The sequence below is a fragment of the Lynx canadensis genome, chromosome A3, assembly GCF_007474595.2.
Source record: "Lynx canadensis isolate LIC74 chromosome A3, mLynCan4.pri.v2, whole genome shotgun sequence".
Classification (NCBI taxonomy): domain Eukaryota; kingdom Metazoa; phylum Chordata; class Mammalia; order Carnivora; family Felidae; genus Lynx; species Lynx canadensis.
In genome coordinates, this window is record NC_044305.1 from 57,082,735 (window position 1) to 57,107,615 (window position 24,881).

Genomic DNA, 24,881 nt, shown 5'->3' on the forward strand with positions numbered 1-24,881 from the left:
TGACCTGAGCCGAAAAGACGCTTAAGCGACTGAGCCACCCAGGCCCCCAAGCATTTGTTTTTTAATAAGGAAGACAGAATTATGGATTGTTGACATATATATTTTTACAGGAAAAAAAAAGTATTTAGTCCATGGTCAGGAGATGGTCTGCGTTCTATTCACTGATAACGGGGATAATTATAATTAAGGGGGATAAGCCAATTAGCCATTTTGTGTGAGTTTCACCGTCTAGAAAAAGGGGATAAAATGCCTGTGCTACACTGTTCACAGGAATAGTTTGAGGACAAAGTAAAACACTAGAGAGCACTTTTATTCTTTGAAAACACGATATGAATGCTATGCCATGATATTGTTAATAATTTCCCAGGTACCTTTTAATGTGACCCAGTCAGATGCATACCTGAGGTAGGCTTGACTACAAGATCACAGGTCGACTATTTAGTTTGATTTTATTTTGAAAATAACAAATCGCAAAACTAAAATCTTTGAACAAGGTCACTTAACCCATCTCCTCAGGTGGTTGTTTACTATTATTACTATCGGCATCGTTATTATTACATTTGAGCCACTGAGGTTAGGGTAGAAATTAGAATCTGCTCCAGACCTACCCTTCGTCCAGACGTTCCAGTGAGATTGGTGGGATATGGCCTCAAAGAGAATAGTTCAGATGCACAGTGGGTGATACGAAAGATGAGGCCCACGCGTCTTGGCAAGAACATTTTCTTCCCTATATCTTCCTGGGAGAGAAGTAAGCTTCCTAGAGCCCGGTGCCCCAGTCCAGGGAGGTTTCCCTGGACTGCTCAGTACCTGGCCGCCATGGCATCTGGTCTAGACGCACAGTCCAGTGAGCGTGTTCCAGTCACTGACCCATCCTGGAGGTTCAACCTGACCAACCGACCCCGAGGCAGGTTGTCTAGTGTCCGACAGCCTCTTAGTTTTGTATTCCTCTGGCCACAAGGTGGTGGTTTTGTCTCACTGCCGCTGGCAGTCACCCGAGGAGGAGGCCCTGTGAGGGGCTGGCCCAGCTCCCAGAGCGATTCTACAGACCCCACTTACCGGCTTTCCCCATGGCAGGCTGTGGCCTTTCCTCATGCTCTCCCTTAAGGTATTCTGGCGGCGGATCAGAATCTCTTTAGCCTGCTTCTCGCTCGTTTGGGGTTTGAGGTTGTATTTGTTGTAGGACAAGGTCTGCAGAGAGAAGGGCATGTCAAATACATAAGGACATCTGCGTACAACCTTCAGCTTTAGGAGGCCATGGAAATGTCGCAGAATAAGACGACCCAAAAAAGAAGACACCCAAGATGCCACCTGAGCGTCCGCCTCAATTACAGAGGAGCGAGCTGTGGCCCCGAGAAGAAAGGTCTGTGAGCAAGGCCACCCCCATCAGGACGGAACTGTGGTTGGAGCCTGTGCTTTCCCAGCTCGCGGAGCATTGTCCACCTGCACTGCCCCTCTGGTGTCCTTGCAGGAGTCCCGCCCCGACGGGCTCATGGACTTTGGCTGCTCCATACCCACCCTCTTTCGCAGGTTGTGTTCTTTATGCTCGGACGGTGGTGTCTGCGTGTTTGGATCGAAGGGGTCAGAAAAATGTCAAAACTCCATTGGAAATCTCATTAAGTTTGCTATTCTTAAATTTTGCCGATGGAAGATGCATTCAAGATGTCAGCCAATGACTATCACCATTACCAGTTCAGAAAGGAAGAGGTCTTGTAACCAAACTGTAGGAAGGACGTAATCCATAAGCTCCGATAAAGAGCAGTCCTTTAAATGGAATCAATTATCTTTATAAAAAATTTCTTCCTTATTGCTTTTTTTTTTTTCGAGAAAGAGAGAGACAGGTCACAAGTGAGTGAGAGGCAGAGAGAGAGAGAGAGAGACAGAGAGAGTCCTATGAGGGGGAGAGAGAGAGAGAGAAGAGAAGCAGGGCTCACCTGTAACAGGGATCCTGTTTTTAACCTAAGTGGGGCCCATGTTCAACTGAAGAGGGGCCCGAGCTCACCCCAAGCAGGGCATGAGCTCCCCCAAAGCAGAACATGAGCTCACCCAAAGTGGGCCTGTGCTCACCAGATGCAGGGCTCGAACTCACCAACCTTGAGATCATGACCTGAGCCAAAGTCAGATGCTTAACCGACCCAGCCACCCAGACACCTCATCTTCTTTACTGTTATCAGGCCACTGAAAACCTGTCCTGAACCACAGACCAACCTTGGTCCTCAGATGTTTACAAAGTGCTTTGCTGGAGTTTCGTCTCTCCTTTCTTTTCAGCCAAAGTGCAGCAGTGAATATACTGTTTCCCCTGGGTCAGTGGGTCCCACAGGATAACAGGGTCAGGGCTACAGGCATTACCACTCCGGGTTAATGGATGCTGTAATAAGCGTTTTCAATTCAACAGCAAAACAGCAGATGCTCTACGTGCCAGGTGCCATGGTAGGTGCAGGGTTTTAAAAAAATGGATACATTTGAATTATGGTCTTCAAAAGGCTCATGGTCTACTTGGGGAGTCCGACAAGCATATACTGTTTTGTGCTCAGGAAGTAAGATTTTGGAGTCTGCAGGGACTTAAAGAGTATAGGCAAAGGACACTCATCCAGTCTTGGGGGGGGGAAAGGTGCATTGCACTGAGCTGTGTCTTGAAAGACGAGTGGATGTTTCCTCCAAGAAGAGGGAACACATGAAACAATACATAGCTATAAAAAATGTGACGGGAGGTAGGAGGACTTGCTGGAGACAAGCTGGGAATTTATTTTCTACCTCAAGAGAATTTAGTATTTTATTCAAAGTATGGTGAGAAGTGAGACAGGTACAGGAAGGGGCTGGGGACAATTTGCCAAGGAGATATTAAAGAATGACATACGACACTATCAAAACATATTTTAAAATTAGGCATCTAGAACACCAAGACAGACTTACAATTTTTCATCAATGTTAACTTCATGCAAAAGTGAATTCGGGGTGCATGGATGTTTGTATACACACACTCATATACGTGTATCTGTACATATATACGTATATGTATACGTTGCTGTTAGGAATTTCCCACACCTTGACTTGAGGGCTGTACTTTAAGGAACATTTGGACACTTTTTGTTCTATTTTGTCTCATATCACATCACCCAGGTGCTTATTCTTGCCTATCTGCAGGGAGCGTAGTTGGTCCTATGCATATAATGTATATGCAAGCTTCTTCCCTCTGTTCCTTCCATTTCAGCCTTTTAATGAAGGAGTTGGTGATTGTTTAAAGACCGTATTTCCCCCTAAAACTTGAGCTCTATGGGACAAAGTGCTAGAAGTGCATTAAATATTTGCGGAAGGGAACTCAAGTTGCATAAATGGTTTTCCTCCTTTGAAAGTGTGTGGGAATTCTGCGTGTGACCTGATCATTTAGGCCACATCAGGGGACTGCCCATCAATCTCTAAGTTATCCTTAGAGTCTGAGCTGAGGTCAGTCTCTTCCCTTGTAGGTTTAAAGAGAACTTTTCTCAATTCCCATCCCCACTGTGTTCCAGAGAGCTTCTGTGTCCCAGAGGGCTGTCTCACTGGAAACCTCCAGAAGCTAGTTCTTCAGCTTGCTCAGCAGTGACAATCTGCTGAGGGGAGTGGCTTCAAACAGGAGTGGTCGGAGCCCTCCCAGGTGCAGGACCAGCTCAGCTTCAGATCAACTATATATCAGGATCCCCTAGAGTCAAACTGTGCACTCATTCCAGCCTTGCTCTGAAATGACTCCTGACTCCCAAGATGGCCTCTTCTGAGGTGTGGACTGTGAGAAATGTTCCAGCCACCAGCCCCACACCACATGAGGCCCACTGACCTATCACCCAGGCTAGAGACTACAGCCGTCGCCTTTTGTGACAATCTTCAAAACCGTAGATTGCCCACTAGAAACAAAGGAGACAGACAGCTGTCCTGCATTGCATCTCTAGAGCAGTTTTTCCTTCAAGAGGGCAAGAGGACCACAGGGAAAAGAGGAGTCACATGACCTACGTAAAAGCTGGTGAAGAAAGGAGACAGGCAGGGGAAGGACTGGTGAATTTCACTCTCTCAAAGGAACAAAAGTGGAGGCAAAAGCCATCTCAGGAGCTTGAAACTCCCTTCCATTTATTATTTACGTTCTCCCCATGTAACCTTCATGACCTATCTGCTTATTTGGGGGCAATAAGAAAGGAGGATGCTACGTGGCTTAGAAGGGAGAAGCCTGAAGACAGACTGAATAAGCACCCTTATAAAAGAAGAAAGGTGGCTATCTGGGAACCTGCATAAAAGGGAATAAAGACAGAATGGGTATTTGGCCTCATTTTAAGCTGGGTTGGAGTCCCAGGATCTCCATCTCCATTTCTGGGCCTTTCCTTAAATTCAACCTTCATAAACACGGGGAAAAGGCTATGCTTTCGTCAGCCTTCATCGAGCTCTGGCCCTCATAAGCTAGCCGACCTTCTTCAAACCAGGAAGTTCTTAACAATTTATCTAACTATTTATCAGAATGTGATAGTCTTACTGAAACAGTTTCGCTTGGAATGATTTGAAAGCTCTTGCATTTACTCTAAGCTTGCTATGATTGATGCTGACCTATATTCCTTCAGCAGGTGCAGAGTCTTTGCTGACACATTCCCCTTAATCACTGACCTTTCCAAAACGGGAAGCCAGAAAACATTCCCTTTAACTGGATCGCATAAGTCTGGAGTCATGGAAAGAGCACTGGGTAGACTGCTGGAAGACCTAGCTTCTTAACTCGGATTTTGTGTGTGTGACCTTCAACAGGTCAGATAAACAACTCTCCTAACCTCAGCATCTTCTACTTGAAAACGAGGGGCTTTCACCTGATGGCTTTTTTGGTCCCATCAAGACTATGATCTATAACCAAGGGCCTCACAATGAATTTACTTATAATCATATCGTAAGAATTGGGATAGTCAAACTTAAAAAAAAATTAAAAACAAACAAACAACAACAACAACTCCTAAGTAGAGTTCACAGGCTTAAATGTCATTTGACTAAATCAAAATTTCAGAAGGACTCACTCACTGCCCCCGGGAATGTTCTGACTATACACTTGGCACCAGTTCCCAAGTGGTAGTATAGACTCCATACCTTTATTCAGAATTGAAAAATAATATGCCGAGTACATCTGCTTTGATGTAGGCGTTCAGCATTGTAGTTGCAACAACCACCTCAATTTTCTAAGCTCTATTACAGTCAATCAGATCAGGACAACTTGACTACCATTGGCATCCCGCTGCCATCTTTCTCTGTGGGGCGGTGAGTGAGATCCACTGCTTGTTCATCTCCGGAGGCAGAGGGAGGCCTGTTGCTTCTGGAAAGTACCAGGCTGCAGGGCTAGGGCAGCCTGACCCCTAGGGCCAGCAGTTGGATTTGCATTCTTTTCTACTCCACACGTGCCAATTTTTTTTTTAGCAGAAAAGTAACAATTAACTTTCTGTTCTTGCAATTAAGCAGAAAGAAGTCGTTTAGCAAGAAGGCTGCTGCAGAGGAGATAATGTGAATAAGAACTGATTCTTGAATGACCGGTTCCAAGGACAGGCCCGGGAACAAGGCAGATAGTTTATACACACCCTTTGTCGAACTTGGTACATATTGCGTGTCAGGATGTCCCTCATGGATTCCACGTCTTCAGGGGAAAGCCTCTTGATTCTGTGTATCCTCTGGGCCCTGCAAATATCATTGGAGGGAAGCCAAGCATTATTCTTGCATCTTGGAAAGAGTGCCACAGAAGTATCAACATACGTGTGGGCATTCTAAATTCCAGAACCCCTATTTTTACATCATTTTTTTCTGTTGTTTTAGTCAATTCATGTGAAATGTCGGTACGTGTGTCATGACTTACATTTTGAAGATAAGGTTTCCTCCCTATAGCTTTTATGCGGGAATTATTCTAATCCCTTTATTTAAAAGGGGTTTAAGGGGGTTACAAATCTGTTATTTTTTCCTCCATGTTCATTACAAAGAGATATGTTGGTTAAATACAACGGTCGATTGTTAGAATATAAATTTTTAAAAAGATACTATAAAATTAAAATTGAATGTTTTACGGTTAGAGTCCACGGCAGTAAGATTACTCAGTCAAGGCTGTACTTCTCTCATTTCAAACAGGTGACAAACAGCTCACGGACATCATCTGCACACCACGTTTTGGATAGCTCTGATCTAAGGGAGTGTTAAAATTTTGGAATTGGCCCTTCAGAGATTTTATATTTGGTTAAAGAACAGTTGTAAGAAACTAGAATCATATTTAGGCCATTTATATTCTGAAAGCCAGGCGAGCTCTGAGACACTGGGCACTCTGTGAGACTCTAGAAGCAGTTGACCGCTCCCGGCCTCCGCATGAACAGCTCCCCAGGGCTTCCTTCACCATGAGCCCTCCCCCTGTCGCACCCCCGAAAGGATTTAAAAATCAAGTCATGTCCAGGTTATCAGTCAATGCACAATTGTCTTCTGAGGATGTCAAAGGCATGACATCGCTATGTGCGGAATTCTCATGTGACAAATATATTTGATTTCAATCATTTCAATCCGCTGGCAGGAATTTCTAAAAAATGTTTCAGCGAATAAATAATGTATGTTCACTATAGAAAGTAAGAACAAAAAAGAGAAAACTAAGGAAAATTAAATCTGTCTTTTAATACTATCCCTTCCATTAATATCTTGGTATAAAACCTTACAGACTATTGATTTCTTTTTCGTTCCTTACCGCAGCTCTTCTCAGTGCATAAGGGCGCTGAGATGCCACTATCACCATGCAGAGGTCTTAGGATAATTGATCATGAAGATAAGTCGTTATTGGTTTCAATACAAGCCACTTTTAAAGTATTTTTTCCCAAACGTTAGTAGCAATAGAGCCATAAATAGCAAGGACATTTTGCAAGTAAGTATTTTGGTACACTTTGTAAGTACATTTTGTAAGAACATTTTAAAAGTACAATTGGTAAAATGTCTTTAAGGACTTGGATACCAGATATCACAGTATGCCAGAATTTATTTAGCAATACTATTTGTAGACTGACTAATGCCCTTTCTACAAAATCCTTGAAATCAGAGTTTCTGTATCTCAGAGCTGCAAATGTCAACACTATTGATATTCGGTTACCACCCTTGGTGATCTAAACAGTCTTATCAGGGCATTTCAACCTGTTTAAAAGTCCTTGAAATAAAATCTATTCTGATTGAGGTACACCTACACATTCCCACAATCTGAGCACATTCTTTTGTTATAATGGAAGCAATCTCTTGCCAAGCAGAAACAACAGCTAATCAAAAAGTTACATTCCTATGTTCATAATGAGATTCACAACCAACTAGGAAAAAGTCATAAGATGGTCAAATTAAATTTGAGATAGCAGGAGATCTAACTTGGCACTCTCCCCGGTTTGTAATTGCCCACTTTGGGAAAGACCAGACTTAATTAAGGTCCATTCAGGCTGTTCGCTGGATGTGTAATACAGGTATCCCAAAACCACTATCTTTCATTGACCCACACTGGGAAGTTACAGATATGAAATTATACAGAGGAATTATTAATTTAGGCAAGGGGATACCTGGAGTTTTCTACATGCCACTCATTAGCAAAATCATCCCTGAAATGATCTTATTATGAGCACAGGAAAGGAACAATCCTTAGAAAAACAGAATGTTAATAATCTCTAGATCAAATAAGTTAAATTATAAGCTGAAAGACTTGTCACTGGAACATTTATTCATTATCCATAAAGGAAATTTCCATCACCTTAAATGAAAGCCCCGTGGTAATTTCATAGCTATTGAATCAAACTGGGAAAATCTGAACCTAAGTGTATTTCAATAAAAGCTTCATAATTCTCTTAACTTTTAAGTTTATTTATTTATTTTGAGAAAGAGTGTATGTGTGCATGCAGGAGAGGGGCAGAGAGAGAGAGAGAGAGGGAGAGCGAGAATCCCAGGCAGGCTCTACGCTCAGCTTGGAGTCTGACACGGGGCTAAATCCCATGACCATGAGATCATGATGTGGGCCAAAATCAAAGAGTCGGATGCTCAACCAACTGAGCCACCCAGGCACCCTTCTCTTAACTTTTCTAAATCAGATGCTATAATAATGTAAAAAGAGGCTTCAGTTCTAAACACAGCAATATAGATATGAACTCGTAGATGTTCTTATTCATGCCATAATATGAATTTGTAAAAGATCAAATATTATCCCTGATTCATTTGTAAGAACCCATTCTCTTGTGATAGCTTTACACGTGAAATCCATGAGAAACATATGCTAAGGTGACTGGAGAATGTGCCCACTGATCAACTAATGGCACCTAACTGCTCTTCTCTAGTGTGGGTTCCTTGTGTCTTTGTAGAAAGGTCACGAAGATAACCAACATTTAGAATGAGTGAAGAGTGGCACAGAAGAGGGCCCAGCTCTGCACAACACTATGTTCCATTATGGAGGTGAAAATGGCACCATTATCGTCATCCCAGAATCTTTGGTATAAGAATGCAGAAATGCAAACCTACACCTGTCAACGTGTGATCGATTCAAAAATCCTTAAACTACAATAAATTAATTTGTGCTTTTTTGCAAACGACATGTTAGAATTATTTGGGAGTTTTTAAGTGTGATGTTTTGAAGTTGTACAGTTGTAGTTTGTTATGCCTATAAATGTATATACTTTAATATCTCTTTAATATTGACCACATATTTTTGAAAGCTTTGAAGCTTCCAAGAGGTTGAGCCTTTATCGTCTGATATTTCTAAAAGCTTACCACTCCTTGGTAAAACGAGGTGCCTTGTATTGAAGCCAATAATCCCAGTACATACTCTACCTATCCCATGGGGTTGTTTTGAGGGTCAAATAACATAATGCACGTAAAAGTAAGGGCATTTCGTAGAGTTAACACCATCTGCACCATGCTATTGACAGCTTCTGGTGGCGGTGTTCTCCTGAAGACTTTGCAAAGCTAAACCTCTTGTAGAACAATTGCTTCAACTTCTAAAGACACAAATGTATCTGCATTTTGTTGTTATCGTCTCATACAGAATAATAAAAAGTGAGCTGGGTACACACTTCTTTTTCCTATTATTGTACGAAGGTTTGTTTTGAAGAAATTGGCTGCTTTGATCTCAGGAGAGGAATTCCTTCTGCTTGATGTCGTCCAGATTTCTAATGAGATCAAATAAATGCGATTTAAATACAGTTTAACTTGCATTAAATATCAGTCAAAAGAATCTCCTCTCCTACCCTAGTTTACTAACTGGTTTGGGCTACAGGAGGAAAAAAAAAGTCTCTAACTTATAAGTCTCTCTTACTAATCTTGAATCAGTGTCTAAAAAATAAGTGGCTCGACAGACAGGATCCCTCCCAATAAAACTGGCTTGAAAACTGTCTTGAGGTTAGAAACAGGGGCAATTGCTTGCAACCGGTGCAGTGTAATACAGAGATTCAAAATATGGTTTAACACATGATAGATTGCATTTGAGATAAGTGCCCCTACATTCTTAGACCGAGAGCTCACATAACTAGTAAGCAAACCAACTGAGGAAGTTCCTAATGGTCTAAAGCACCTGAACTTATCCAGGCCTCCTGCAATGCATTAACTCCCATTAGAGCAAGCCAAATGCCTAGAGACCAGAGGGTCACCTCTTATACTCTCATAGCTTCCTAGATTTTATAATTACGTGTTTGTAAGGCCTTTAAAAGAAAAAAAGTTTATTTATTTTGAGAGAGAGAGCAAGCACACTCGGGGGAGGGGCAGAGAGCAAGACGGACAGAGGACCCTAAGCAAGGCTGCCAAGAGATGTCATGACCTGTCAAATCATGACCTGGGCCCAAATCAAGAATTGGATGCTTAACCAACTGAGCTACCCAGGTGGCCCAGACCTTTTTTTATTAATGCCATGACCCTGCTAGGGTATTGAGCTCCATGACGTGTTTGTTTTACAGTCCCTGGCCCATAATAAGTGCCCAAGGAACAGGTTTGGGCCTAAGGTGACGCCAAAAATGTTCAGTCAAGTTAAGTAGGATTCAAATGCAATCATTTAGAAAACAAAGGTCAATGCAAAGAAGAAAAAAGCCACGATGAATTAAATATCAGCACTTTAAATAAAGACAGAATCAATATTCCTGATTTTTTCCTCTGCCTTAGGCTCTAATATGGCTCCGCATGGCATTGCCAATAAATATTGTTAGCCCACTGCCGTTTTAATATCAGAAGTTTCCTTAAAGCAAGCCATGCAGTGGGCAGCACCGAAACCAACCAACCAACCACAAAAAGAGTCTCACTGAGAAATAAGGCAGAAAGCTTTCTGTTCATACCAAGATGCCCTCTAGATGCTACTTTAGATTTTTTCCAGGCCATGGAAGAAAGGTGAGAGTGTTTCTGATTCATTAGCAAGTAAGGGATGTGAGATAACACTCAGGCATGAGTGAAAATTTTATTGCTACCTGTTCTTCACCTGCTTTTCAAACATGAAGATACAGTTGAAGCTCACGATCAAGTGACTTTACCTACAGAAGATGACAGAATGCAGGTGTTCCTTATCTTAAATATGTTGTGAGTAGTTTACTCAATTCATAAACTGCTTCTTGGAAGAAACCTGGAGATCCTTGACGGGGTGGGGGAGGGTGGTAAATTTAAGTAGCCCACCAACCACCACACCTCTGGTTTCCACCACTCATCCCCGAATCCCAGCTAGCATCACAAGGTGCTGACCAGGTCTCTCCTCATACGAGGATGGAAGAGAAATGACTTATGGGAGAAATGCATATAATTTTTACTATAGGATTAGCAGAATCAAAAGAACAGCGGCTAAAGGGTAGCAATTAATCAAAAAGAGAAAGAAAGAGTCTTGTAAACCATGCCATAATTCTGTAAGTTCACTTGCCCCTCCTTCCCAAAGAAAGGTGTCATACAACTGTTGCACACAACTTTTGCTAGAAAGTACTTTTCAAAAACTGGGTGACGTAGGTTGAGCGTGGGCCAGACTACAAGCTGCCAAGACTCAGGTCATCCTTTTCTCACAATTCCTTTCTTTCAATTTCTGCCTCTCTGATCCTAGTATCATCTCTCAGCTGAACAATGAATGTGTGCCCTTGGAATTCTGACATGTAAAGTCCAGATCAAAGGGCATATAGAACTTACTGGCACGGTACGGAAAAGGCTGTGGTACTGAGGATCCCAGTTTCTACCATCTCAATAGCTTGCTTCATTTCCAGCTTCTTGTACAAAGAGACAATGCTTGATTTGGGCTGGTTCTTTCGGGTTAGGATTTTCCGTAAATATCTGTGATCAAACTTCTTAAACCTAAAAACAAAGACCAACAGTTTGACAATCTTTGATCTCTGTATGTGTTATGGAAGTATATATTTTTCTTAAAACAGACTAACTGTATTCTGAACTCGAAGACAGGGCTGAGAATTCAGTCTTTGGATACATTAAAAAAATCATAGAATATATATATATATATATATATATGTACATATATATATTTTAAGTATTTTTTTAAGTATATATATATATATATTTTTTTTTTTTAAGGAAGAATAGCCTACTGGCCTGAATACATTGAAAATCAACTAAACAAAAGGAGGGGACAAGCTGCAATCAGGGCAGAAAAGTATGCATAAGTGGGGAGCGGGGGAGGCCCAGCCCAGCCCAGCTCCAATTGTAAAAGAAGAAATGAGGGGTTGAGGCTTTTGAACAAATGTTTCATTCTAATAGCCTCCTAACAGTGGCAGCTGCTCTTACAGTAATACTGGCCTATTCAACCAGAACCCAATAAATTTAAATGGCCTGGTAGTTACAGTAGTTTTGCCCATTATGCTGCAGATCATTTTGAATCCTGACAATTAAGGAGGGGCTGGGGGGAGACCCCACATCTATCCTGACAGTCTGAATGATGGAGAATCTGAATAGGCTAGGCGCTGATGGCCGCCGACTATTGTAGCAAACCTCTGGCTGGCCCATTAGACTGAGCTGCACGTATGCATATGGTGCCTTCAGAGTTGGCCATTTGTTTGGGGTAGACATTGTCAACACTTCCAATCATTTTACATTCAAAGAGTAATTTGTCTGCCTGCTTTATTTTCTGGAGGGGAACATAACTCCCTGAGCTGCTGGCTTATTATCTGGTGATTGGTTTCCTGGTCTGTGAGGCGGATGGATGCTTTATCACTCAAGTCTCCTCCGGGGTTAGCAGGCTGTGATACCTTATGATCTGTGTTTAGCTCATGCCTGCTCTTGCTCCAAATGGGTCAAACCCTCAGCCTTCTTCACAAGAGGCTGTTGTTCCTATTTATTGCTCAATCTACCGACATTGCTCCCCACCCATCAGGACTTCTCTGACACTCTTCACACTGAGCTCACCTTGACCTTTACTGTTCAATGCTAGTTGGTGCTGTTGCCCTTGCCTTACTTGCCCCATGGCTTCTCCTGATGTGCCACGGGGTCATTTCCTCTGTGCCTTCCACTTCCTGATTCACACATGCTTCCCTTCCAGCCTCCCTAAAGACTTCTTCCAAATCTCTTCCTCTTCCTTACCTGCTCCAGAGGAATGGAAACTTCTCAGAGTCCTGTCCTCAGCTTCCCCTCTTCACACCCATGTCGTTACCTCACCTAGCTATTATTTAATTAAACATTCTTCTATAGTCTATACACTTAACCATGGCATTGTTAGTCCCCTAGACTTGCTATCTGGAAATCTGAAAGTCATTCTTATTGCCTCTTTCCTAGCCCTCCTGGTTATATCCATAGCCAGTCACCATTTCCACCTCAGAAATATTTCAGTGCTCTTTCTGCTAATTCCTCATCCTTATGATTCTGAAAGCTCTATGGTTCATTGAAATCAGAAGAGGTCCTAAAGCCAGACCTGAATTCAATCAAGGTTCCACTGTAGAATAGGTTAGTTGATCTCTTGGAGTTGGTTTCTTTATCTTCAAGGAGAAAAATAGCGCTAACTCAGGAGATTCAGGATGTCAGGTAAGATACCATATATGAAACAGATAGCACAGTACCTGAGGCTTATTTTATGCTTGCAAGATGAAACTCTTACATCCATGTGAACATCCCTTACAGGTCTCCCTCCCCACAGTATCTGTTCAAACCCAGCTTCCATATCTCTGTTGTTGTTTGCCTCCCCAAAGCCAAGTATGGTCATGTTATTCTCATATTTAAAAGCCTTTTGATCTGACTATTAAAGGTCAAATATAATTTTATAGGATTAATGGCTCTCTAGGACTCCTTAGCATTGTGCCACGGAAGCGTATCTCTGCCTTTCCAAGCTCTTGTCTTACCATGTTCCTTTCTCGGACTGTGTCAAAACCATGCTATGCTCTTTGTTGCCTTTACATTTGGAAATACTCTGCTGTTACTGCTATTGCTTGGCATTTTTTCCATTCTTCTTTGCCTGTAGAACACCTCATTTATTTTCAAAATGCACTCTTGTTTCTGTATTATAGTAGTTCCGTGCATTTACCTCCGTTATAGTGTTTCTTATACTGATCATCAGTATCTGTTGGAGCTCTTTCTCTCTTTGTTCCCCCAGGATCCTGTCTACCAAATTGTGAGGATCTTGAGTGCATTGGGTGTATCTTACTGCTCTCAATATCTGCCTTGGGGTCTAGAAAATTTGGTACCGATTTGGCTAAATAGAATAATATTAAATGATTTTTCACTGGAAGAACTATAGGATTTAAACTTAAAAAATCCATGACCTAGGTTCTAGATTGGTGAACATTCCCATAACTTAAGTTCTATTTTAACACTAGGAGGACTGCTAAAACTATAGTTTTTATCTCATAAAGAAAGCCCACTCAGAATGCAAACTGGTGCAGCCACTGTGGAAAACAGCATGGAGGTTCCTTTAAAAGTTAAAAATAGAACTATGCTCTGATCGCAGAATTGCACTAACTTACCCCCAAAACACAAAAACACTAATTCAAAGGGATACATGCACCCTGGTTTATAGCAGCATTATTTGCAATAGTCAAACTACAGAAGCAGCCCCAGTGTCTATCGAATGATGAATGGATAAAGATGTGGCATATATACGTGTATATATAATGGAATATTCATCCGCCATAAAAAAGAAAGAAATCTTTCCATTTGAAACAACATCGATGGAGCTAGAGAGTATAATGCTAAGCGAAATAAAAAAGAGAAAAACAAATATCCTATGATTTCCCTCATATGTGGAATTTAAGAAACAAAACAAATGAGCAAAGGAAAAAAAAGAGAAAGAGAGACAAACCAAGAGACTCTTAACTATAGAGAACTAACAGATGGTTACCGGGGTGGGGGGGGGGATGGGCGAAATTGGTGATGGTCATTAAAGAGTATACTTGTTGTGATGAGCACAGGGTATTATTGTATGGAAGTGTTGAAATCACTATATTGTGCACCTGAAACTAATAATAACACTGTATGCTAACTAACTGGAATTAAAATTAAAAAGTAGATTAACCACACACACACACACACACACACACACACACAATAAATAAATAAATAAATAAATAAATAAATAAATAAATAAACAAAATGTAAAAAGCCCACCCATAAGCTCCCAGTTTCTCATGTAGGTGCCACTACTCCTTGACAGCCAGAACTTTCAAGGTCTAGTTTCTCTTGGAATCACCAACATTAATATGTTGGCAATCCCTAGAAAGAAGACATCTACCATTCAGTTAATTCAACTACTGCTAACTCCTACATTTGCTAAATAGCTATGTTTAACTTACAAACTCTTATCTTCCTTATCCTGAGTGAAATTCTCCTCGGGACCACAGAAGAAATATGCTGTAGACTAAATCCAGGGAGAGAATGTGTTCTGAAATGTGAGATGGTGGCAGAGGAGAGGGACATTTAACATTCTTACGGAATCATATGTGGAAAGGACCCTTGAAGGTCTTCCTCCACAACCTCCCTCCCCAGGGGAGGACTCTCCTTCCCAGGATCCTGACGATTCACCAAACTCCCTTTATAGCCTTATGAAGTCATGGTTGAGCTTCTCTTCTCACTGGGGAACTTCTTGTTTTAAACTTAGATTCGACTTGTCTCCTTTCAGTCTGAAAGTTGTTCTCTAGTCTAGTTCTGACACAGCCTCGGCTAAGTCAGCAGCCCCTTCCCCCTGAGCGCTCTCCTTTTTACAGGCTGGGCATTCCCAGTGCTCCCACCTGCCCCTTCCGTGCCATGGCTCCCAGGCCCTTCATATTCTTGGTCCCGTTCCTCTGGATTCTTTCTAGTCAACTGCTCAGCTTTCAGTGTAACATTTTGAGGTTCCCCAGGCCACAAATAATCCTTCCTAAGTCAGCGAAACTGTCGGCCTCCTTACTTGTCTCTCACTTGGTAGTGGCTCCAGTGCCCACACACATCTTCAATTCCAGCTTTCAGGTGATCCATCAGCTGCCAAGCCAAATACAGGAAAATGATTGCTAGTGAAACGTTAACCCTAAAAGACACACAAGGAAAGCTAATACACTTCAGAAAACAAAGGAGGCTTTAATTTCCTGGAGTGTAGCCTCTTTTCTATCACCGCATTCATGTAACTGAAACTTATAGTGCCTTCCATCGTAATTCAACTGAGTTTCAGGATTCACAGATCCCGTCGATAAGCTCCTTAATAATGTGCCTAACTTTCAGTGAAAACAGGATACCTGCCATTTGCTTTGAATAATATTTTTCTAGAATGATTTAGAAAATGTCTCATTACTGAAATCACATGAATGTCATAACTAATTGTTCCTTTTAATTTCACCGCAAACATTGTCAGTATCCAATTTATAGTTTCTGAAAACATAATTCTACAGATATCCTATAATAATAAAAATAATAATAATAATATATAACAACAAAATTTATCTATCTGCCTCATTTTTACCTGATTATTTTGTCTTAGTATTTATATTTCACCATGCAAGCCAATTGTACTAAATTTGCTTTACCCAAATTGCTTATAGGAATTTCATTAAAAAAAAAACAACGATAATCTCTTCAAAACTTATGAATTAGTCTTTATAATTTAAATTTGCAATCAATGAAATTTTGCTGACTTCTAAAATTTGTTTTGCAAAGTACATTAAAATACTAAATTAATTCTGAAATACTTAATTGATGTAATCTCAACCAATAATTGTAACTTTATTTGAGAAAAAATAAGAAAAGAGGGAATATCTATGTTCTATTGTCTTAGGTATACTATTTAATTTCTAAAAATAACGAACAGAGGGGATAAAGACAGAAACAAAAATCTTCAATCAAGTTAAATCATTTCTTATTTTATAACACTCACTCCCTATCCCTTCTGTCGAGTATTTTCAAATGGTCTTGAAAATTTTGGGTTTAGATTTGGATGACTTTGGCCATAAAATTCAGGGCTGATTTTGAAAGGCTTCATCAGTTTCTCCAGCATTAGAACCATGAACTTTCAGGGATAAAAGAAACCTAAAGATTATCTGGGTCAATAATCCCCTAAAAGCCTGAATCTCCTGTTCAGCAGCTATGCCAAGCGTTCCCAGTCATTGTTTGTACACATCCATTTCACCTTTGGGTACGCCATAGCTATTTCCAGAATGCTCTTCATTAACTGAGCTGAAGTCTCTTTCCTTCTGTCTTCCATGTATTCACTCTCATTTTTATTCCCTGGAGCCATACAAAATGGCATCCCTCCAACATTGTGTTGAACTTAAACCAACAGGTAGAAGCCGTGCCCAACTTCATTTTCATCTTTGTCAGGGTTGAATGTTTTCACTGAAAACTGCCACTAGGCTGTTCCTGCAGAAGTAGTAGAAGCCTTTACCCTTTCGTAATTAAAAATTCCGAAAGAGCAGAGGATCCCATATTCCATTGGAACAATTATTTCAGAAGTACATAGGACAATTCATAATATTAGTCACCATGATAATTTTTTGAGGTGTCACTTTGGCAAGGCTTGTCCCCAAGTATTATTAACAGTAATCTAGATGTTGGTGTAATAATATTTAGTAGATATGATTAAAGTCCTTAATCAGTTATCTAAAAGTGAGGAAAACTATCCTAGATGATCTGGGTGGGTCTAATTTGCTCAGTTTTAAGGCCTGAAGAGTAGAGCTGAAGCTTCTCCGATTAAGAACATTCACAACTGCATAGCAGTTGTGGCTCATGCCTGAGGGTTCTGGTCTACCCTCCTTGAAGGCTTGTCCTACAGATTCTGGACTTGCCTAGTGAGCCAATTCCTTACAACAAAGCTCTTAACATCTATATCTATATCTATATCTATATCTATATCTATATCTATATTTATATCTATATCTGTATATGTGTATGTATATTGATATCTATATCTATATAATCTATCTACATCTACATCTATATGTATGTGTATATGTATATGTATATGTATATGTATATGTATATGTATATGTATATGTATATCTATCTCCTACTGGTTCTGCTTCCCTATTGAAACCGGACAGAAACACTGCTAACTTGGATGAAAAGGGACAGAGAAAAGACAAAATGAAAGGGGATGGTTGGAACCCAACATTCTGCAGGCAAGAAACAAGCTGATCAAAGGAATGAGCTGAAAACATAGGCTATAGGCTATAGGGTGGAAGCTGAGAACCCAAAGAGTGGAACCCAGATTGGACTTCTAATCTGCTGGAACAGAGGTTGTTCCTAGCCCTTGAAACCAAGTGGACTTAGAAATTTGGATATGAATCCTTTTTCCCTTTAATTTCCCCCTTTTTTTTGAAAAGGAATATCTATAACCATTACCCTGTGAGTGCTCAACCAGTGTATTTTGGGAGCAGACAACTTGTTTCTCGAGTTCCACAGGTTTGGCATTAAAGAGGAGCTGTGCTTCCGGATGGATTATACCCAGAGGATCACTCCTCTTCCCTCATTTAGATGACTGGGATGCTGAGATTTGGGGCTTTTGAACTGATAAAATTTAGATGAGATTGTGGCCTTTGAGTTGACACTATAATGGGTTGAGACTTTGGGGATGTCAGGATAGAGTTCATGTATTTTGCATGTGGAATAGATGTGAATCTTTGAGGGGCAGCAGATGTGATAGGCAGAATAATGGTTCCCAAAGATGTCCATGTTCTAATCCCCAGAACCTGTGAATATGTTAGTTTATATGCAAAGAAAAATTAAGATAGTAGGTGGATTAAGGGTTGCTAACCTTAAGACAGAAAGAATATCCTAAATTATCCACATGGGCCTAATACAATCATAAAGGTCTTTAATGTGGGCATGGAAGGCAGAAAAGTCAGTATCAGAGTGATGCAGCATGAGAAAAGACCTGACCGGCCATTGCTAGTTTTGAAGATGGAAGGAGTCCACGAGCCAAGGAATGCTAGAAGCCTCTAGAAGCTGGAAGATGCAAGAAAACAGATTCTTGCCTAGGACCTCCAGAAAGACATGCAGCCCCGTAACATCTTGATTTTAGCCTACTGAGACCATTTTGAACTTGTGATCTCCAGAACTATAAGATAATAACTTTGTGGGTTTTTTTTAAGCCACTAAATTTATGGTAATTTCCTACAGCAGCAATCAGAAACTAGCACAAGCAAGGAAAGAGGCTATGTTCAGTGACATGGACACAACACTGCAACAAAGCTCTAGATTACTCCTACCAGTGGCAAAGGAAAACATCCTATTAAGTTGCTAATTATGATAGAAAACTTACGCGAATATGAAGCTCTTCGTTGATGGATTCTTTTTTATTGGTCTTTTTAACATCCAGGTACCTGACCAGTGGGCCAATTGTAATTCCCTAGATCACAAATGGCAAAATAAACAATATTATTGTAGTGAAGATTCTCATTAAAGAGAGCAAATCTATTAGCAAAACTATTAGAGCTTCTAATGTTCATATCTTTGTTTTGTACTACCTGCTACTAGATAAATGCTCTACTGTTTACTTTAATTATTATTTAATTAGTTCTGATTTAATTTTTTCAGTGAAGCAATGAAAAAAAGCAATGAAAATGGGCATTGCTTTAAAACAGGAATTTAGTGCCATCCCTTAAAATAACCTCTCGCTAGTTTACTCAGAGATATCTCCACCTAAAACAAAAACTTGTACTATCTAGTACTAATTGGAATCTTGTTTTCAGCAAAACACAGTAGAATAACTATCATTTGCCCGTTACCCAGGAATATTTTGATTAATATGTTTTATTGATTAAAAAGAAACATATTTTAGAGGTTAAAAGATGAACAAACATGATCTAGAAATATTTAAGAATTTAGCTGGAGTAATTGAGCACATGCTGAAAAATTAGACAGAGTGTCCCTTTTTTGGGACACTATACTATTACTATACTAATTTAATGCATAATCCTGAAAGAATCTACTTATTTAAAATATGAAAGAAGTCTACTGACCTGAATAAATACAGTAAAATATATAACTACAAGAGTAGCAGTGACAAACATTTTCTTCCTAGGAAAAAGAGACAGAGGCAGCAAAAATGCAAGTGAAAAACTTCCAGCTCCTCGGACACCACTGTAGAAAATTATGCACTGGTCCTTGATGGAGAAGGGGAAAGTCCGAAACTGGTTACTGACATAGAAGAGAGCAAATACGCCTAGAAAGGGAGAAATATATATTAGAGCAGAAGGTTATGAATACGTAGATATTCAGTACTAGGGAACCCAAGTCTTGCGCGTGCGCCCACAAAACAAGGCAACCTAATTCCATCATACCCATGACTGTCCATCCCAAATAGAATATCTTACAAAAGTTTTCACTTTTTGAGTAGTTGTGAACAATAGTGCTTCAGATTGTTACTTTCCTACCTTGTGTGTGTGTGTGTGTGTGTGTGTGTGTGTGTGTGTGTGTTTAACGAAATAAAATCTTGATACTTTCTCATATAAGAAATATCATATATTTTCTAATCTATACTCATAGATTTTGCTCTGCCTTTCAAAACTAGGTAAAGCAAGGGTATTGCTTTGGGGACAGAAACATTTTTATCATCTCGTGTTCTCAATGAGTAACCAAAGGAGGTGTATAATTTTAAACATAAGAAGACTCTCTTAGTGATTGTGGTCTCTTCCGGGTAAGCAAAACTTTTGTGGTTGGTTTGGTTCTTCCTGAGGTTCAGTGCAAACAAGAAAGTTGGCAAGGGCTCAAAGGGGGGTTCTCACTGTCATTAAGTGGAAGGTGGAGGATGGCAGAGCTTGTTTAAAACACAGAGGTGTTTTCTACCACACTGACTTTCCATCCCCTTGTGGCCACATGTCCTAGCTTACCACCAACACAGCGCTTCCTGGTGGGAAAGGTCCCTTCACTAAAGCTCTGGCTAAAGAGGAGGTTTTACTGTGGAACAAAGCTCTCGGTATCCTCCCATGACTTCTAATCACACATGCCTCACAGCAAGCAAAACTTTTTGAATTTTTTTAAAAAATTCATTTATTATTTGAGAGAGAGAATGAGCAGGGGAAGGGCTGGGGGGGGGGCAGGGGCGAAGGGGAGAGAGAGAATCCCAAGCAGCCTCCTTGCTGTCAGCATGGAGCCCAACAGGGGCTCAGTCTCACGAACCCTGAGATCATGACCAGAGCCGAAATCAAGAGTCAGACGCTTAAGTGACTGAGCCACCCGGGTGCCCCACAGCAAGCAACCTGTGATACCCAGCACGTGGACAGTGTGAGACACAGTAGAATTTAACATCTTTCACTGTGTTTTGTTTGTCCGGGCTCCTCCACAGACTTACTAGTCATGTGACCTTGGCTAAGGTTCTTATCTTTTGATGTGCTGAGTCTCTTTATCTGCTCAATGGAGGTAATGGTAGTATTCCTCTCAGAAGGTAGATGGAAGATTTAGATAAATTTACTATCTCTAAACCATAGAAAACAGGGACTTACAATGTTATAAACCTTCCTGAGTGTGAACTACTATTAGCCACAAGGAGTCAGGCTGGGATGCTGGGAGGGGGAACTAGGTTCTGACAGCTGGCTTTGTCCCTCACTGTGTCATGGCCAAGTCAGCCATTCTCTCGCTGACTCTTCCACCAGCTAGAACATGAAGGAATTGGGTTGGATTGTCACCAACGGCCAACAATATTGAGGTATCCATAATATTAACACTCTCTCAGATGGTTTATATTCCTGTAGGCTGGGTTGAAGCTTGGTGGTGTTCCTTCTCTTGACATTAGAGAGTATTAGAGTATTAGAACTGAAGGGAACTCAAGAAATTTGTTCATGCCTACCATTTTGTGGCTGAGGAGGAAGATTTGGAGCAGTTAAATGTCCATCCAAGGTCAAATAGCTAGTTAGTAACAGTGCCATGATTTGATTTGAAATTATTAGTTTACCTAATTACATAACATAGTTTTCTTAATTCTTTCTCCCCTGGCACCCTATCAGGCATATATATTCAGAGTAAGTTTCATGACTATTTTAATATTTCTGCATTCTTGTTATTCTTTCCTAGATTCTAAAACCCACTTGGGATTAATTTAAAATTGGTATGTTCAAGGTAAGTTCTCAGTCATTTCCCATAATTTATCTTTCATTATAATTGGTTTGAAAATGTTAGTCAAAGCCAATTAAGAAAATGCTTCAAATCCTGGTCAAAATCATTTTAAAATCAAACTGCTTCTAATCAAAAGGCAGCACATATAATGTGGTCCCGTACTTAATGTTCTTGCTAGCCCCAGAAACATGAATGTTCAAGGTAAATAAGTAGCCTTTGGTCAAGATATCTCATTTTGGGGGGCACCTGGGTGGCTCAGTTGGTTAAGCATCTCATTTTGGCTCAGGTCATGATCTCACGGGTGGTGAGTTCGAGCCCCACATCAGGCTCCACACTGACAGCACAGAGACTGCTTGGGATTCTCTCCCTCCCCCTTTTTCTCTGCCTCTCCCCACTCATGCTTTCTTTTTCTCTCAAAATAAATAAATAAACTTAAAAAAAGATATCTCATTTTTTAAAATTAGGCATATTTAATAGGGGTGATGCCAGTTACATGATAGAGTTGCCTTCATTAGTTAAAGTAAGCACTTTTAAAAATAAAGATTTACTTTCTGATCCTTGCGTTTTTCTACATCAAACACAACCTTCAACCAAAACCACCTGTATTATTTAGGGGAAGGTTTCCTAACAGTACCTGCCTTCCATAAAATACTCTTAGTGAGATCTCACTTTTCCTGTAATAAAAGTGTAAATGCTCACAGCTTATAATCTATATCTGATTGAAGGTGCAAGAGGGGAAAATTGACAAAGTGGTGAAGAGCAAGGGAGGAATTCATTGAGTTATATTTAAACGTGTAGATGCGAAAGTTCTCTCCTCAAATAAGCAAGAAAAACAAACTCCTTGCTCCAGCCTTGCTGCAGTGCACAACCTTATCAGCCACTAATTGCTCTAAACTGATTGAGGGAGCAAACAGACACCATTCCAGGTCCCTACCAGGTGCCTATACTCCCTTAACCAGTAAAACCAGTTCGCTTCACCTCACTCCTTAGGCCATTACACTGCATAAAGGAAGAAGAGAAATAAACAAAAAGCAGCAGGCAGGAGCCCCTTGGGGGCCCTACTGCCTCTTACTAATGGCTCTCCAGATCTGGCAGAAGACCAGGGTGAAACAGATGAAGGCCCAGTTCCACTCGTGGTTCTTTCCAACGGTGGACACGCCCATGAAGATGAAGATCAGGGTCTCGCTGACGCTGCTCAGCATCTTCATGAAATACTTGATGGTCGTGTAGGACGTCTGAGACACGTTTTCCTCTACATACTTCTTCATTGTTACCGCGCAGGCCGTGATCCTGCAGAAGGAGCAGAGTCTTAGGAGCAGCCACAAGATTTTGCCCCTCCACGAATAACTCCCTACTGGCAATGCCACAGATACACTCTTCCCGTTTTTACCCAGAGAAAGCATCTTCTCCATTCCCCTTTCTGGGTGCATTTTCCCCATGGGGTTTTCTTTCTTACTCTTCTCCCTCCCCAAGGGGCTTGTGCAAGTGGAGGGTGTTGGGGAAGGTGGGCGTGGCACGACTTCCTCACAAGAACACGGCATCAACCATGCACCAACCCGAAGCAGAACTGTTTCTGGTATAAGAAATGATCCAGCGAGGTTCTCGTTTCCTCCACCTGAGCAACGTTTCTTACAAGAATTTAATGAGAAATTTTTCATTTAAAATGTTTTTGTTCTAGAGCCACTGAGAAGTCCGGGGTGGGCGGCAGTTGGGGGCGGGAGAGGAGATACAACTTTGCCTTGTCTAAGTAGTAGGTGGGACAATAGTGAATCTAGATTTTACACTATTATATTTAATTGAAATAGATATTTCTATACACTAAAATTAAATATTTCTGCCTGAGTAGCTGGGTATGAGGATAATGCCATAGAGAAAACAACATGACCAGACGTGGCGAGCCAAGTTAAGAAGCCTCATTCCGAGATCTACGGAAGGATAAACATTTACAAATATTTTCATTAGGAAAAAGAAATCTGGACTTCTGGTCTTATCCCATCTACCTAGTTTCATTCCACACTGATAAGTCCTGGAGCTGTGGTGTGATTTAAGGGAAATAGCAGAAGGCAGAGCTCAGGAATGACAGTCCTTCATGGCATGCTTCCCTCTACCCTTTAAAATAATGAATTTTTCAAGGAAAAAAAAAAAAAGAACTATTGAAATAAGACTTTAACCTTGAACTTCTAGTTCTTCCCTGGATCAGCTCTTCTGAGCCTTTGAAATTGACCTTATAATTGCCATGCTCTGCTATGCTAAGGTAATTCAGGAAAAGAGCAAGTACAAATGCTCAGAGAACATATTTGTTTGGCAAAGGACCTGAATCCGATTGTACAAAAGCTAAAAAAGCCTGAATCCAGCAATACCTTTAAGGATTGGTGCCCAAAGCCCTGCCTTTTCAGATGCAAGTGCACACAATGTGGTCCTAAATTCTCTTTTATTGCTGTGAGAGTTGGTCCTTGATTTATACTCACGCCAGGATGCCAGAGAGGTAGAGTGTCTCGGCGGCTAAGTAAGACAGGTAGCTGAACATGAAGACAATGAGTGGTTCGATTGCAGAGATATTCTGAGTGAAACGTGTGATAAACGCAGAAATGAACCCAAAAATGACGCCAAAAAAGACTCCCCCAACCCCCACAATAACGAATCGGGCACATCCAGCCAAAATGTCGACAGGCTCAATGTCTTCAAATTTATGCATCTTTGTGAAGGCAATTAATATATTGTATAAGACCTAGGCAGAAAGAAAATTAAAGAAAAGAAACAAATTAGAAATGAGAAATACTTGACACAGATTCTTAACTTCGTGTCTACTTAAATAACACATAGCAATGAGTTACACAGCCGTGAATATCAACAGGGCTAAAAGCTAACTTTTAAATGTATTCCAAATAATTTAAATGTATTCGGTGACACTGGATAATTGTCTAACACAGCTTTCAATCACTGAACACCCACTCTGTGCCAGTCTCTTCGCTCAACACTCTGTGTCAGTTACCAGTTTATCCCCTCCCCGCTCCGAGGGCACCTTTCTATACCGGCTCTGTTACAAACAATGGAATTCCTTCAGCAAAATTTCTTTCTCCTTTCAAGAGAGCACCATGTCACAGGTTTCTCAGTAGAGGGCGCTGAAGGGACCCTGCGGGAGGTAGGAGCTTCCAGCAACTTCCGGTGGGAGGGGCAAGAGTCTGTCATGTGACTGGGAGGACTTCCTGTGTGTCCTGTCGGGGCTAAAGGGCATGGAAGCGGTTCCTCCGTCATCTTACACCGCTGGCTGAAGACAATCTGGCCTGGCCCTCCTGCGGCATGGCTGTGGTCACGGGTCCGTGTGAGCAGCCCTCTGTCTGTAAACCCTCTCCCGGACCCCTGTCCACACAGCCTGCTCCTCTGACCTCCCTGTGCCCCGGCCTGAGCCCAGCTCGCACTGCATGCCGTGCGCCACCCACTGC

General features: G+C 41.1%; 1 protein-coding gene across 2 annotated transcripts in view; it reads right to left on the reverse strand.

The window, feature by feature from the left end:
• Positions 1-24,881, reverse strand: part of SLC9A4 (solute carrier family 9 member A4) — a 72,027-nt gene that overhangs the window by 13,346 nt on the left and 33,800 nt on the right. Inside the window, exons 3-10 of one of the 2 annotated variants that reach the window (XM_030310322.1) lie at positions 23,907-24,166; positions 22,511-22,728; positions 19,347-19,549; positions 18,647-18,733; positions 15,308-15,378; positions 11,119-11,280; positions 5,568-5,664; positions 1,057-1,188 (exon numbers count right to left, since the gene is read on the reverse strand). In XM_030310322.1, the coding sequence (XP_030166182.1) occupies positions 1,057-1,188; positions 5,568-5,664; positions 11,119-11,280; positions 15,308-15,378; positions 18,647-18,733; positions 19,347-19,549; positions 22,511-22,728; positions 23,907-24,166 (1,230 nt within the window). The remainder of the gene's footprint in view (positions 1-1,056; positions 1,189-5,567; positions 5,665-11,118; positions 11,281-15,307; positions 15,379-18,646; positions 18,734-19,346; positions 19,550-22,510; positions 22,729-23,906; positions 24,167-24,881) is intronic. The other variant, XM_032592613.1, reaches the window with a different exon arrangement.